Source organism: Molossus molossus, unplaced genomic scaffold, assembly GCF_014108415.1.
Source record: "Molossus molossus isolate mMolMol1 unplaced genomic scaffold, mMolMol1.p scaffold_m16_p_4, whole genome shotgun sequence".
Lineage (NCBI taxonomy): Eukaryota > Metazoa > Chordata > Mammalia > Chiroptera > Molossidae > Molossus > Molossus molossus.
In genome coordinates, this window is record NW_023425377.1 from 3,821,415 (window position 1) to 3,836,860 (window position 15,446).

Here is a 15,446-nt window from a genome sequence, read left to right on the forward strand (position 1 = left end):
CAAATTGTCATATTAGAGGATTTCAAAATGTGGTAGGAAATGGAGTGTGCTCTGTTTCCCCAATTCTTATTTTGAGGCCACAGATTGCTTTAAAAAAAATTGCTGTTGTTGCTTTTATAATTCCAAGAATATGCAGAAATGTCGTTTGCAGAAGGAACTCCTGTTGAATTAAAGGACATCCGTGTGCTCTTCCTGGGTCCCGGCAGAGTCCTACTGAGGTTGGTTCCCCTGCACAGACCAGATTTGTGAATCTGATGCTGGCACTGGGGCCCCGCGTGCAGGTGCGAGCTGCGAGTCTGGCTCACGAGTAGCGCTGGAGATGGTGCCCAGCAGCAGTGTCCGCAGGGTGGCGACAGGGTCTGTGGACCTCCTGCCCTTCCCGCTGTGGAACAGGAGGCCCACTGTGCACCACGAGAAGTGGGCTCAGACTTTGCTTTCTTTGAAAGTGAACTAGCCTATAATTCAAACATTTTAAAAAAAATTCTTTGCTGGCCCTGGCCGGTTTGGGTCAGCGGTTAGAGCGTCGGCCTGCGGTCCTGAGAGACCCGGGTTCGGTTCCCGCTAAGGGCACGTACCTCGGTTGCAGTTTGTCCCCGGCCCTGGTTGGTCGTGCGGGTGGCAGCCACTCGATGTGTCCCTTTCGCATCGATGTTTCTCTCTCTCTCTCTGTTCTTCTCTCTCCCTCCCACTCTACCTGAGCAAAAAATGGAAAAAATGTCCTCGGGTGAGGATAAAAAAAAAAAATTCTTTGCTGACTAGTCTCGGTAGTCCTTGAATTTGCTTCTTGAATCAGCTGGATTATAGGAAAGCTCAGTCGCAGACATGTCTGAGTGGGATCCCTTTATGTTCCAGAAGGTATGGGTGTCCTCCATTCTCATCTCCTTAAAGTGCCCGCCCTCCCTTTGTGTTGGTCCTCGGGACCTAGACTCATGGCCTCTTGTTCAGCACTGTGCCTCTTGGGCTCTGCTCTTTGGGCTAGTTTTGTCTTTTCAAGAATGTCATGTGAATGGACTCACAGCATACAGCCTTTTGAGACTGGCTTTTTTCTTTCAGCATGTAATTCCTTTGAGATCCATTCAAGTTGCGTGGATCAATAGTGCCTTCCTTTGTACTGCTGAGCAGTATTCCACAGTGTGGGTGCCCTCACGTGGTCTCAGCATTCACCCGATGAAGGACAGTGTGGTTTTCCCACTTTGGGGCTGTTACAGATAAAGCTCATTTGAGCAATTGTGTGCAGGTTTTTGTGTGAACACAGATTTTGGGAGGATAAGTATCCAGGGTTGATTGCTAGATTGTATGGGAAGTGTATGTTCAGTTTTTTTTTTTTTTTTTTTAAGAAAATAAACCGTTTTCCACAGTGGCTGTACCATTTTACATTCTCACCCGCAATGTAGGAGAGATTTAATTTCTCTTTATCTTTGCCAGTATTTGGTGTTGTCACTGTCTTTTACTTTAGCTTTTGTAATAGGTGTGAAGTGATGTCTCTCTTGTGACCTTAAATTCGTTCCCGTCGGCTGAGCTGTGATGCTGTGCGTCTTGCTGTGCCCTCCTGTCTCGTGCTCATTTGCTATCTGTCCGTCCTCTTCGGTGAAATGGCCTGTCGTCTGCCCATTTTTGAACTGGATTTCCTGTCTTGAGTTTTGAGAGTTTTTTTAAAAATAAATTCTAGATATGAGTTCTTTGTCAAGTACATGGTTTGGAAATATTTCTCCCCGTCTGTAGGTTCTTTCACAGAGCAGAGAGATAGATTTTGATGGATTCCCATTTATCAGTTGTTTTTTGTTTGTTTGTTTGTTTGTTTGTTTGTTTTATGGATCACCAAGCCCTGTGTCCAGAAAGTTTTATAATTTTATGTTTTTTGTTTAGATCTGGTATGCATTTTTACTTGATTTTTGTATAAGGTTTAGGTTGGGGTTTATTGTTATGTTTGGATGTGTGTCCATCTGTTTCAGTGCCATCTGTTGAGAAGACTGTCCCCTGTCCAATTAACAGCCTTTTCACTTTTGTCAAAAATTAAATGACCATATCTGTATGGGTCTATTTCTGGACTTTCTATTCTGTTCCACTGATTTGTGTACTTACCCTTTTGCCAATACCTCACTCTTGTGATTATCGGGGGGTGTGATTCCTCTATCATTTTTCTTTTTAAAATTGTTTTGGCTTTCGTAGTTCCTTTAATTTGCCATATAAATTTTAGAATCAGTTTGTCTATAGCTACAAAAAAAACCCTACTGGGATTTTGATGGGTAGTGCACACAATCTAAAGCGCAGTTTGGGGAGAACTGACATCTTCACTGTGTTGCGCCCCGGTTCATGACCACAGTGTGTCTCTTCATCTAGTTAGTTCTTCTAGACGTCCTGTAGTTTTTTGTTGTTTTTTTGTTTTTATTCTTACCTGAGGATGTTTACTGATTTCAGAGAGAGAGGGAGGGGGTGGAAAGGGAAGGGAGAGAGAGAGAAATCGATGTGAGAGAGAAACTTCAATCACTTGCCTCCCATACATGCCCTGACTGGGACCAGGGATCGAACCCCCAACCTAGGTATGTACCTACGGAATTGAACCCGAAATCTTTTGGTGCGTGGGATGATGCTCCAACCAACTGAGATACCTGGCCAGGGCAGTGTTTTGTAGTTTTCAGTATACATATCCTCTATATGTTTTGTTAGATTTATAGCTAAATGTTCCGTTTCTTGAGTAGCCAGTATAAAAGGTAATATAAATGCTTTGATTTTCATTTGTGCCTTGCCGTGTGCTGCACTGGCCAGGACTTCCAGTGCAGTGTGCTCTAGGAGGGGCGAGAGTAGGTGTGCTGGCTTGGACCCTGCTGGGGAGAGGAGCCGTCAGTCCTAGGCCCTGATGATGGCGTAGGTATCTTGTAGACGCTGTTTATCAAGTTAAGAAGATTCTGTTTTCACCATGACTGGTTTGGCTCAGTGGTTAGAGTGTCAGCCTGTGGACCAAAGAGTTGCGGGTTCGATTCCAGTCAAGGGCACATACCTCAGTTGCGGTTCATCCCTCGTGCGGGAGGCAACCAGTCAGTGTGTCTCTCTCACATTGATGTTTCTCTCTCTCTCTCCCCCTCCCTCCCACTCTATCTGAAGATAAATAGAAAAATGTCCTCGGGTGAGGAATGAAGAAAAAAAAAGAAGGTTCTGTTCTCATCTTTGTGTGAGAGAATTTTTTTTTTATCTTCACCTGAGGACATTTTTCCATGTTTTGTTCAGATAGATAGAGAGGGAGGGAGGGAGGGAGGGAGGGAGAGAGAGAGAGAGAGAGAGAGAGAGAAACATCGACGTGAAAGGGACACATCGAGTGGCTGCCACCCACACGATCCAACCAGGGCCGGGGACAAATTGTAACCGAGGTACGTGCCCTTAGCGGGAACCGAACCCGGGTCTCTCTGGACCGCAGGCCGACGCTCTAACCGCTGAGCCAAACCAGCCAGGGCTTTATGAGAGAATTTTTATCCTAAATGGTTGTCGACTTTTGTTAAATGCATTGTATACACCAGGTGGATAGAAACATGTGGTTCTTCTGTTGCTATGGTAACGTGGTGGATTATTGTGGTTATCAAACCTTGGATCGGCCTTGCCTTCCTGGAGTGAATCCCACTGACGGTGACGTCTCACTCTTGTCACATGGCTCTGGGTGTGTTTGCTGGGATGTTGTTGAGGATTTGTGCCTGTGTCCATGAGGTATGTTGGGATGTGATTGGGGGGATGTTTGCTTGTTGTTGTTTTGGGCGCTGTCTTTGGTTTTGGTATCATGGTAATACTGGTCTCATAAAAGAAGTTGAGAAGTATTTTCTCTTTTTGGAAGATATTGTGTAGATTTATTGATCTTTTTGAAGAACTACTTTTGATTTCATGGTGTTTTTTCTTCATTGTTTACCTTTCAATTTTATTGATTTCTGCTTTATCATTTCTTTCCTTCCAATTGCTTTAGATTTATTTTGTTCTTCTTTTTCTAGACTCTTAAGGAAGACACTTAGGATTTAAGACCTTTCTTTTTTCTAATTTTAGCATTTCATGTTATAAACTTCCCTCTACATACTACATTACCTGTATGCCACAACTTTTAATGTTGTATTTTCATTCAGTTCAAAATATTTTCTGATTTTCCTCAAGGCTTCCTCTTTGACTTGTATATTATTTATAAATATATTGAGTTCCAAGCCTTCTGTGGGTTGGGGTTCCTATTTCAACATTTTTGCTGTACAGTTTGAAGTCAGCACAGCCCGAAATGCACAGTGGGCCCAAGGTTGGGCAAAGAGCCCTGGAAGCTCTTTTATTCTGGTTCTAGAAGCAACGGGAGGGGTCTTCTGACACCCAGAGAGAAGGGAAGACATTCCTTTCTGTTCACCTTTTCTCTTGCTCCCAGCCCCAAGCAATCTTAGGGTGGCAGCAACGGGTGGCAGGCGCCTGTGATCACGAGAGGGTGAATGTCCTCTCCACCGGGGGAAGCTGTGGTCCCAGGAGAGTGAGGAGAAGACCCCAATGCTTTGTCATCTCTGTGCTCCACTGCAGAGCTGCAGAAAGTGTGCTGTGTAGTGGGGTGACAAAAGTCCTAGCTTTCTGGCCAGAGGACCACAGTGGGAAGGTTCTAGACATGACATTGGAAAGTACCAGGGACACCACAGAAACTGAGGTGCTCAGAAAAGCAACCCCATAAAGTTGTTTCTCAGCTCCCACCTTGCCTCCAAGTTGGGAGGCAGATCTGACTCAAAACAGCACACGAAAACTTCAAGACCTGAGCTGTCGGGAACCACCACCCCAAAGCCGATTCTGGCTGGAGAGCGGCACATGCACAGGGCAGGGTCGGGTGGCCAGGCCAGGAGCTGTGGTCGGGGCGGGACGGATTCACTGCTGGTTTGCTCTTTAGATTCTGGCCTTCTTCCCCAACTGGCCTGCTATGTTTACTTCTCAGAGGCCCCAAGGAGTTGCTTTGTGCCTTCTGCCCAGGCTTTGGAGCTGTGTTTGGTGGGAGAGGCAGGGCTGTGTGTTCCTGTCCCTCCTCTCCAGACCAGATGCTTTAAGATGGACATTTCATGGCCAGTCAGTGGGACACACTGTGGCCTGTGATGCATACACTGGTGGGCTCCTGGGAGTAGGCATTCGCTGACGGGCTTTTTGCTTGGCTTTTCAGGAGACCCCAACCAAAGAGCTGGGACACTGTGGAGCAGAAGCGCGTGGTCCCGAGCGGAGCAGCCCAGCACTGTCATCTGGTTCCCCCTACCTGAGCAGGTGCATAAATTCCGAAAGTTCAACCGACGAAGAAGGTATTTTACTTCACAGATGGGTTTTAAAAGAAACTAAAAAGTACGTTATGAATGTAAACTTTTTGAGGATAACTTCACTGTTGCTGTAAATAGCCCTGGGACACACGGGAGCAGCTTCGCCACCTGTCTGGCGGAGTCCTGTTTGCTGACCTGCAGAGTGCACCTGTGTGCTCGCTCTGTTCTTTATCACGCACTGATCACAGCAGAGTGATGTCTCATTCTGTGCTTGTAGGTGGAGGCTTTGAATGGGATGACGACTTCTCCTCAGACCCTTTTATGTCAAAGACAACGAGTAACCTTCTTAGTTCCAAGCCGTCTCTGCAGACTTCAAAGTACTTTTCTCCACCGCCACCGCCCCGGAGCACAGAGCAGAGCTGGGCCCACGCAGCGCCGTACTCCAGGTTTTCCATCTCTCCTGCCAACATCGCCAGCTTTTCTCTCACACACCTGACCGACTCGGACATCGAGCCAGGAGGTGAGGGGGTGCTGGGGGTCGGCCTGGGAGACCTGTCTCTCTGGACTTGAATGCATTTCATCTGCTGCTTTCCTGGCTGGGTAGATTATAAACAATTTTTGTTTTTTGTTTGTTTTTTTTTTTAGTCCTCACCCGAGGACATTTTTTGATATTTTTGTTCAGGTAGAGTGGGAGGGAGAGAGAGGAACAGAGAGAGAGAGAGAGAAACATCGACGTGAAAGGGACACATCGAGTGGCTGCCACCCACACGACCCAACCAGGGCCGGGGACAAACCGCAACCAAGGTACGTGCCCTTAGCGGGAGCCGAACCCGGGTCTCTCCAGACCGCAGACCGACGCTCTAACCGCTGAGCCAAACTGGCCAGGGCAGTTTTTGTTTTTTGAACCCTCTCCCGAGGACATTTTCCCATATTTTGTTCAGATAGAGTGGGAGGGAGGGAGGGAGAGAGAGAGGGAGAGAGAGAGAAACATCGATGTGAAAGGGACACATCGAGTGGCTGCCTCCTGCACGACCCAACCAGGGCCGGGGACAAACTGCAACCGAGGTACGTGCCCTTAGCAGGAACCGAACCCGGGTCTCACTGGACCACAGGCCGACGCGCTCACCGCTGAGCCAAACCGGCCAGAGCCATAAATAGTTCTTTATAAAGCTCTCGCCATCTTGACAATGGTTTCGGGGCCCCACTCCACCCTTCTGGGCGCTGTCACTCCACGAGCTCGGTGCTGCTTGCAGGCGCCCCTCGCTGCCCTGCTGGGCTGGGCGGCCTGGGCAGGCAGGACGTGCCCCGTGTGTGGGCCAGCTCTTCTCCCTTCTGCTTTTGCTCCTAGCCCCTCTCACGTCTCCAGTTCTTCCTCCCCTACAAGCAGCTCTTCAGAAAGCTGTGCTTTGAAGAACACTTGGCCCCGGTTTTGGGATTGAGCCCAAATGCGCCCTGTTTTTTCCCAGGATTGTTGATTTTGCCATTAAGTCTTGGTCTTCATGTGATACCAGAGGGCCAGGTGGGAAGTCATGGGCAGGGCACATTTGAAGTCGTATTATCTGAACATATGGACCTTTTTTTCCCCATAACTAGATTGGAGGATAAATGTTAAGAGGTACATTTTTTTTTTTTTGAAGTTTGCAGATCAAATAATAACTAGGAAATATAAAGAGCTTTTGTTTGTGTTTGTGCTGTGCTTACTTGTGCCGATTAGATAATGTGCATGACCTAGCACTCTGTCAGAGGGACAGATGTGTGCCGATCAGAGCTGATTTGCTCCTGTGCCCTCGGCCTTGACATTGACCCAGCGTGGGAGCTGAGCAGATGTGTCTGCGAGTCTGGCGAGGCTGCGGCCCCGGGAAGAACGCACGGGCTCGGCAGGTGGTGCTGTCCAGACTGTTCTTACCTGGCGGTCCTTTGCTTGCTCTCTCCCACATAGGAAGCAGTGAAGATGGAGAGAAAGACTAAGTGGATGCTTCCCCGGGGCGGTGGCTCTGTGCTGCCTGTCGAGCAACGCCACCCATGCGACATCTGCTGAGACTCAGGAGGTGGAGAGGGAGCCGGCACTGGTGCCCACGCAGGAAGCCCGTCCGCGCAGGGAGCCGCGCTCCTGCAGCCGCTCTCACCCACTGGGGACACTCGGCTCCAGTCGTTCTCGGGGAGGGCCGGCCCTGCTCGGTCGTGGGCAGCTGTGGACTCCCGGTTGTTTCTGGTTTCCACGCAAGGTGTTCTCTGCGTCCACGTGTGCGTCCTGTCTGCGCACAGGGACCCAGAGGATGCATGATGGGACTTGGCACCAGTGAGCCATATTTATTATTTTTAAAGAAATCACGAATTGCTTTCTGTAATTGCACTGTGGATAAATGTTCTAAGAGTCCCTGATACTGTACAGAATCTTAAGTTATTCAAGGAAAATAAGGCTGGTCAAGCTGGTGCTACCCACTAGTTTGATTTTTTTCTGTTGTATAGTTTGTTTGCTCTGCATGGTACTTGTAAAGCTGAAAAATTTTGAGTGTTGTGCAGTCCTTAGAACTGTCGGAATTGTACCTGCGGCTCTTCCGTGAACGACAGCGATTCCGAGTGTCCGTGTCCTCACAGGGAGTATTTTTGATGGGTCTCAAAAGATGGCTCTTTTGTCAATGGACTGAAACCCATGTTGTCTCTTCTTTATGAGGTGGCTTCCCTGTAGTGGACGGGGCTTCTCTAGGAGTTGGGGGCCTTGCAGTCTCTCTGTGTGGCCCTCCTGCACCCCCCTTGGCAAAAATCAGCAGGTGGCAACCCCAGAACTGAGCGGAGCGTGGCCCGGAGGCACTTCCCTCCAGGCTGCGATGCCCTCCGCTCGACACCTTCTGCTTGATTTTTAGAAGCGCGGACTGCTGTGGCTCCCTGTCCTTGGAACTCCTTCCTCAGAAAGGTGAGGGACTCGGAGGGAGGGGCTGCTCCACGGGGGGCTCTGGTAGCACAGAGGAGTGGGAGCGATTCTGTTTATTAAAGCTCAGCCTCGGGTGTTGAGCTCTAGAAACCCCCAATGCTGAATTTCCCCCTCAGAACCACTCGGAGTCATGTCAAGTCCAGACGTGGCTGATGTCTGCAGCCAAGGAGATGCTCTGAGGAAGGAGGGACAAGGGACAGCGGCGGAGCCTCCGCAGCCGGCATGTCCTAGCCGGGCAGCCCTGTGTGGCCGCCCACACGGACGCCGCCCGGCGGCGCACCTGCACTGACCCTCCCTTCTGCATCACCACTGAGCTCTGCCCCTGCTTGGAAAGTGGCTGAGCATTACCGGCACAACCTCAGAATGCTGGTGACCTCTCTGCAGCCCTGGAGCCCTGCTTTGACATCGGGGCGTTCCCAGGGGCCAGAGCAGTGCTGTGCTGAGGGAGGCTCGCCGTGTCCGTCCTGAAGTCAGGTCTGCAGTCCCCAGGGGCTGGCCCTTCCCCAGCTGTCTCCGGTGCTGCTGTGCTCTCCCCACACCAGCTGACCCCAGGCGGACTCCAGCCCAGGTGGGGCTGCGTGACACAGTCACAGGCTCAGTCCTAGGGGGGATGCGATGTATATACTGGCAAGAGTTTCCGGGGTAAACACTAACCTTTATTACCAATTCCGGTTCGCTCCACTAACTTTTTATACTAGCAATAACTTTCCAGAGCAAGAAAACTCAGAGTGGAGAAAGAGCCCCTGTACTCTCCACCTGCGGTGAGCGTGGGGCAGCACGGAGCGGGGTGCGGAGCACTACCAGGAGCCGGACCCTGTGTGTGCACTTTGAGAAAAAGTTAACAGGGCATTAGAAGGTGATTTGCCAAAATTGCCAAACTTTGAATTTCTTACCATGGAGACTTCCTGAATTTTTACGTCTAACTACCAGCTTGGTTTAGAGAGAAATAAGGCGATTATACTAGTTTTTTCAAAGTATAGGATTAAGGGGTTCAGATTTAACGACTAAAATCAAGCTTATCCATAGAATATATAGTCTTATACTGTCAGCCCAGGCTAAATTTGATATTTTGGGGTTGTCCATTTTTCACTATGGTTATAAGGGGATTTTAACAACGTAATTCCCATCTTAATTTAAGTCTGTGTTGCTCTCATAATTAATTGCCAAAAAAGGCATTTTATACATTGAATTGGGGGAGGGGGTTGGAGTAGATCTTACTGTGGGGTTGCATGGTGGGGAAGATTTTATATTTACAGTAAACATGTGCGTGAACATGTTCTTTTGAAATCTCAAGCAATACACAGGAAATAAATTATGTACATTAAAATTTTCAGTCCATTATTGAAATGTCAGCATGTGCTTTGTCATTTGATTCTGGTTTGTTTTTGTTTTGTTTTGTTTTGTTTTACTTTATTAACTTGTTTACCAGTAGTGGGTTTTCAAGCAGTACTTGCGCTACTAAGTTATGCAGTGAAATAAATCAGTGGATTCTCTAGGTAATATGGATGAGGTTTGAAATACCTGGCTCACAATATTTCCTGGCCTCTCTCGGAATCAATGATCAGGTTTTAATTAGTCCTACTTCAGTGGAGTTTACATACTTTAAATCCCACAATACAATAATCTAACCTTCACTTCCTTCCTAGCTAGATGTTAATTTGTATTATCAAACGACTCTGTTGTAAGTCAGAAAGAGAAATGTAGAAAAGGAGTTCTCCAAATCCTTCTGAAGCTTGAACTGTGGTCTGGGGAAGAAGCCATTCATCTGAAGGGTGAAGTTCAACAAAGCTGAATTGAAAACAGACGTTCTATTTTTAAATGTACAGGTGATTGTTGCTATAAAAATGGGTTTATCTAAGACACATCTTTGTATGTCTTGCTGCCATAAAACGCCTTTACAAACCTTTCTTAGTATTATTTTTCATAGGGTGTGTGTAGGGTTAATGACTTGCTGCCTGTTCGCTCTGAGGGCCCAGGTGTTTTCTTGGACGCAGCTGGCACCTGAGAATTTCAGACGTGAACCCCGAGTCAGGCTCCCAGTGTCGGGCTTCAGGACGTCAGCCTCGCGAGAAGTAGCCTTAGAACTAGAATGGCTGTACGGAGTTACTGCAGATCTAAATCTCAAAACCAATTTTCCTAAGTCGTCATGGGATTGGCTCAGTTTTGACCATTAAATAAGAAAGTTCTCTTGAGTGTATAAGTAAATTCTTAAGGATGTGTTGACAGTATTGAGTTACCAACAGCCTGTTACTGGAGTGGCTTGGACATGTCTGAGTTCAAGCTCACACAGCACAGGCCTAGTAGGTCTTAATGGACCTGCAATCCACTGTTTCATTCCGTCCACAGGGGGACCCGGGGGTCAGTCACACCGTGAGGTCTCCCTGTTGTACTTTAACACAGTCATAAGAGTTATATTCATGGCAATATAACAGTTAATGAACTTTCAGTTTAAATTGTGTACATTTTTAAATTGTAAGATTTTTACTGTATATTGATGCATAGTGTGATTCAATAAATTGCTTGTAATTTAAAAACTATTTAATATTCAAAATAAATATAGTTATATATTTATAAACTCTGTTGCTGCGTTTATTCTGTGTTTTGAGCACTGAAGTCCTAGGGTGGATGGCCTGGCACCGCCCTGGTCTTGAGATTCCCTTGTCCACGACAGACCTAAATCCCCACATCCCCGAGGACGCTCAGATTGTAGAGACTGGAAAACCACACTTTTATGTAGTGTTTGTGCCTTAAAGTGCATCTGTAAGCCGGATCCTTTGCACTCGGTGCGTTTCAGAAGCATTTTAATTCCTGAGGTCCAGCATCAACCGAGCTCTAAGCCAAGAGGCTAATTAGCTCAAAACCAAGCTTTCTATGCCCTGAGTGGACCTCGCCCTGCATTGTCCTGTCCTTGCTGCCGTGGCCCCAGCTGCCAGGAGCCCCCTAACAGGCCCTTACCCACACTGACAACGCCAGGCCGCAGCCCAGGTTACAAGGACTCCGTGTGACGCCCCCCTCCCACCTTCCGAGATGCCCAAGACAGGCCGCCAGCGACAGTGCTGACCCTGGTCCTGGGGGTGGGAGTCCAGGCTCACGGGCCACCGACTGCAGGCTCATGCGCTTCAGGATCGTCCTGGCAGCCCCCAAAGAAGCCCTGGGCCAGATGCTTCTACTGTGCTCGTAAGTGGTGAGGAACCGGAGGCAGGGCGCCGTTAAGCAAAGCGCGCGGGTGGCAGAGCCGGGTTTGAGCCCAAGCTGCCCGCCTGCGGCCCCTGGGACCTAGAACCGACGACCAGCTGTTTCCCGGTGACGCGCGCAGGCTGCCGCCCAGGTGATCCGTGGGCAGGGCCCCGCCCACTCGCACCTGGACCGGTGCGGGGGCCGTGGGGGTGTGGGGTGCCCCAGAGCCGCGGGGCGCCGCCGGGTTCGCCGGAACTGCCCTTCGGGGTCGTGCACCGCCGCGACCAGCATGATTAAAAACGGCTCCTCCGCGGATTCGGACTGGGCCTGCGTGCTGAGCCTCAACCCCCGTGTCGGGGCGGCGGCCAGGTGCCGGCCGGGCGGCCTCTCCGCGGCCAGGGCTCCGCCGCGAGGAGCGGGGTGCAGCCCGCCGGTCCTCAGGTGCGCGCCCCGCCCCCGCGGGCACCGCCTCCGCCCAGGCCCCGCCCCGTGGGCTCATTTACATGTGGCCGGGGCCCCGCCTGGGGCGGCTAAAGCTACGTGTCCTTGTCCCCCGTGGACAGCCCGGGCGCGTGCGGTCCGGATCCCCAGGTAATGCGGTAGGGTTGGGCGGCCGGCGGAGCGGTGGGGAGAGGACCCAGGGTCAGGACCAGGTGGGTTCTGGAGACAAACCCGGGTGGGACAAACCTGGGCCTGGAGCCCTGCCTGGGACCCTCCACGGGTTAGCCTGGGGGACTGCTGCAGGCTCTGGCCGCTGTCGACCTCTACTGACCCCTGTCCACTGCAGTTCTGGCCCCAACGTTGTCCTTGCATGTGACGCCCAGCGGGGCAGCACGGGCAGTGTGGTGGCCGGAATCGGTGCCCGTCCATCAGGGCCAACGGGAGGCACTGCAGCCTCAGGCAGAGGCGCTGCCCCGAGCTAGGACGGCGCCACAGCGCAGGGTGGCCTGAGCAAATTGTCCAAGGCCACCTAGATTCAGGAGGCACTGGGGGCCAGTAAGAAGCATGGGACCAGAGAAAAGTCCAGGGGTCAGGACGCCTCACCCAGGGGGAGAGAGACCCCGGGGTCACTGTGCACCAAGCAGTCAGCGGGGACGCAGCCGTGGGTAGTTGCACTGAGTGTCCACTGGCTGTTCTCAGTGTCCACCGGCCTGCGGAGTGACCACGGGGTGGCCTGTGTTCTAGATTCCAGTTCCAAAGGCCCCCTCAGAGCTGCCACGACCTGGGACAACCAGTCTGGAGCCATGAAGACCAAGAACCGGCCCCCCAGGCGCCGGGTGCCCCCGCAGAACACAGAGGGCAGCCCAGGGGATCAGTCCCCCGACAGGCCCCAGCCGAGCTCTGGGGCCCAGATGGCCAAGGGTCTGCGGAGCAGGACAGTGCGCGCGCAGGGGGCGCGCGCCGAGGGCGGGCGCAGGCGGCCCGGGCTCTCGGGGCCGGCGGGCCGGCGGGACAGGCGGGAGAGCAGCGTCCAGCGGCGGCTGGAGAGCAACGAGCGGGAGCGGCAGCGCATGCACACGCTGAACAACGCCTTCCAGGCGCTGCGCGAGGTCATCCCGCACGTGCGCGCCGACAAGAAGCTCTCCAAGATCGAGACCCTCACGCTGGCCAAGAACTACATCAAGTCGCTGACAGCCACCATCCTGACCATGTCCAGCGGTCGCCTTCCGGGCCTGGAGGGGCCTGGCCCTAAGCTCTACCAACACTACCAGCAGCAGCAGGCGGCTGGGGGCACACTGGGTGCCACCGAGGCTCAGCCCGAGGGCCACCTGCAGAAGTACTCCACACAGATCCACAGCTTCCGAGAGGGCTCCTAGCGCCTCGCCTGGTCCCCTCCAGAGCCCCAGACTCGTGGTAACACCCCACGTGGCCGTGGCCCCAGAGGCTTCGTTTTCCCTGAACACCCAGCTGCCTTTTCTGGAGCACATCCTGGCCCCCAGGGGACAAGACCTGGCTGAGGCCATGGCCCTGGGTGGCATGAGGCCCAAATCTCCGTGTAGGTCCCAGGACCTGCTTCTCAGTGGACGACACAGGAGGTGACAGGCCTTTGTAAGTAAATCCTCTTCACTCCTGGCTCCCTCCTGAAGCCAGGGAGGTTCCAGGAAAAGGTATAATTGGTAAGTTTCCCCAGTTACTCCTGAAGCCCAGGCCCAAGGAGGGACCTCCTCCAACCTGCATCAACGTCTCCTCATTCGGGGTAAACTGAGGCACAGAGCAAGCAAAGCTCACCGTCACTCGGGCAGTGTGGCTGAGCCAACGTGGTTGAAGCGTCTAGTTCGGCGTCAGATAGAACCCTGATCAGATGGCCTCAAATTAATTCTAAGGGGAATCGTACAGGTGCTGGAGGGGCTGGGATATCCTCCCGCCTCTTCCTGCGTTGGGGGCTTCTGACTGTGGAGGGGCTGAGCCGGGTCAGAGGGTCTGTGGCGTGGTGCTGAGACAGGACGGGAGAGCGGACACTGGACCCTGGTTCCGAGTGGCTGGGACTCTCAGCCCGGCCCTTTAGGGAAGGGCGTGTGTCTCTAGGCCTTGCTTGGGTCTCACCCAGGGTTGCTGCTCATTGTCATAATTGTCACTGACTGGGTGGTCTGACAAGACTTTAGAATGTTGGGTCTTGGTTGGGGTTGGGGGCCCTGCGGGACTCTCTGCAAGCAGGAGTCTGGGGTGCAAGAGCTCCCCTCCCCCACCTGGTGCCCTCAAAGGCGGGACTGGCATCTTGGCAGGTGTGCGCAGCCTGGGGCCAAGCTTCCTTCTGTGGGATTCCTGCCCTGCTGGCTTCGACAGGCTTGGCGACTTTGCTCCCTCCTGGCTGGCATCTCCCCTCCCTTGTCCTTCTGCCCACAGCCAGCATGTGCAGGGGACAGGGCCCTTGGCTGCCTCAGGCAGGAACCGCAGTGACAGGGGCTGTGGAGAGGGCGGTGCTGTGCCCAGAGCTCTCCTGGTGAGTGGGGGCTGGGCTGGGAGTGGGGCTGTCCCAGCAGAGGACATGTCCCTCATGCGTGGCCTCTGTCCCAACCCTGGTAGTCCTGACCCAGCCTTTTAATGCATTTGTGGGCTGTGTGTCAGCCCTGGCAGCATCGAGGACAGCAGGTGGCGCCCCTCAGCACAGCTTACCTGGTCAGATGCTGGCCAGGCCCTCCCCAGGCCCTAACGCAGGCCGCTCTGAAAGGTGGCCCTCATCTGGTCCCAGAACCACTGGCCCAGCTGCCCTTCAGTGTGGGTCAGGTGGGGGCCCTCAGGCGTAGCTACTCGGGAAGGTCAGTGGTGGTCGGGACGAGCCGCCAATGCGAGCTGAGGTCGAGAGCGGCTCTGAGCTCAGGAAGATGGGGTCCGTGCAACCCCGCTGTGGGTGGCCTGCCGGCTGAACACAGAAAGGTGAGGCCTGGCAACCTGCAGGCTGTCGTTCTGGCCGAGCCAAGGCCAGAGCAGGGCTCAGCACGCCCCTGAACTTGCCGAGTGAACCAACGCACAGCCAAAGGCACAGCGAGGGGCGCCCAGCAGAACTCTCCGCCCAGGAGGGCATGCCTGGTGACTGGGGTGGCAGGAGGGCCTGGGAGTCACCACCTTGAGGATGACGGCTGTGGAGGCTCTTGCTCTTTGTCACTTGTACCTGCACCTCCTGTGCTTCCCGGAGGGTGACGTGGGCTCAGATGTCCAGTCCTGCTTCCCCCGAGGCTGGAGGGCATCCGCACACTCTGTGGCCACATCATGATGGTCTCAGTCCCGCTTTTGGGGGTGTTAAATATGGGGGGAGTGAGGAAACAGGTCGGGTGACAGGCTGGTGAGGCCTGCTGCTGCTGAGTCTGCTCCCTCGACGCTCGTCATGCACCCCAAGTCCAGGGGAATCACCTGTCTCGGGAGGAGCCCTAATTGCAGAGACCCTCATGCGTCCAGCCCTGGTCGCCTGGCCCCCACCTGGGCCCCGGACCTGCCTGCAGACCAGACCTCTGAGTAAGCTCCAGAGGCGGGGAGCCCATCCAGTGAGCAGAGGAACCGGAACTTCGACTTTCTGCCTGGGAATCCCATCCCCTTGGGACTGAACGGCCAGTGCCCCAGCTAATTGTGTGAAATGTTTCTTAAATGACCCAAATTTGCTCTTTATT

The 15,446-nt window shown here is 52.6% G+C and overlaps 2 protein-coding genes across 3 annotated transcripts in view; both read left to right on the top strand.

Moving 5' to 3' along the window:
* Window positions 1–8,157, top strand: part of LMTK2 (lemur tyrosine kinase 2) — a 68,616-nt gene extending 60,459 nt beyond the window's left edge. The window contains exons 12-14 of one of the 2 annotated variants that reach the window (XM_036239612.1): window positions 5,147–5,279; window positions 5,512–5,754; window positions 7,174–8,157. In XM_036239612.1, coding sequence (XP_036095505.1) covers window positions 5,147–5,279; window positions 5,512–5,754; window positions 7,174–7,202 — 405 coding nt within the window. In that variant the 3' untranslated portion in view covers window positions 7,203–8,157. The remainder of the gene's footprint in view (window positions 1–5,146; window positions 5,280–5,511; window positions 5,755–7,173) is intronic. The other variant, XM_036239613.1, reaches the window with a different exon arrangement.
* Window positions 8,158–12,587: 4,430 nt separating this feature from the next.
* Window positions 12,588–13,160, top strand: BHLHA15 (basic helix-loop-helix family member a15). The gene has a single exon (XM_036281591.1). The coding sequence runs from the start codon at window positions 12,588–12,590 to the stop codon at window positions 13,158–13,160; it is 573 nt and encodes a 190-aa protein (XP_036137484.1).
* Window positions 13,161–15,446: the final 2,286 nt, after the last annotated feature.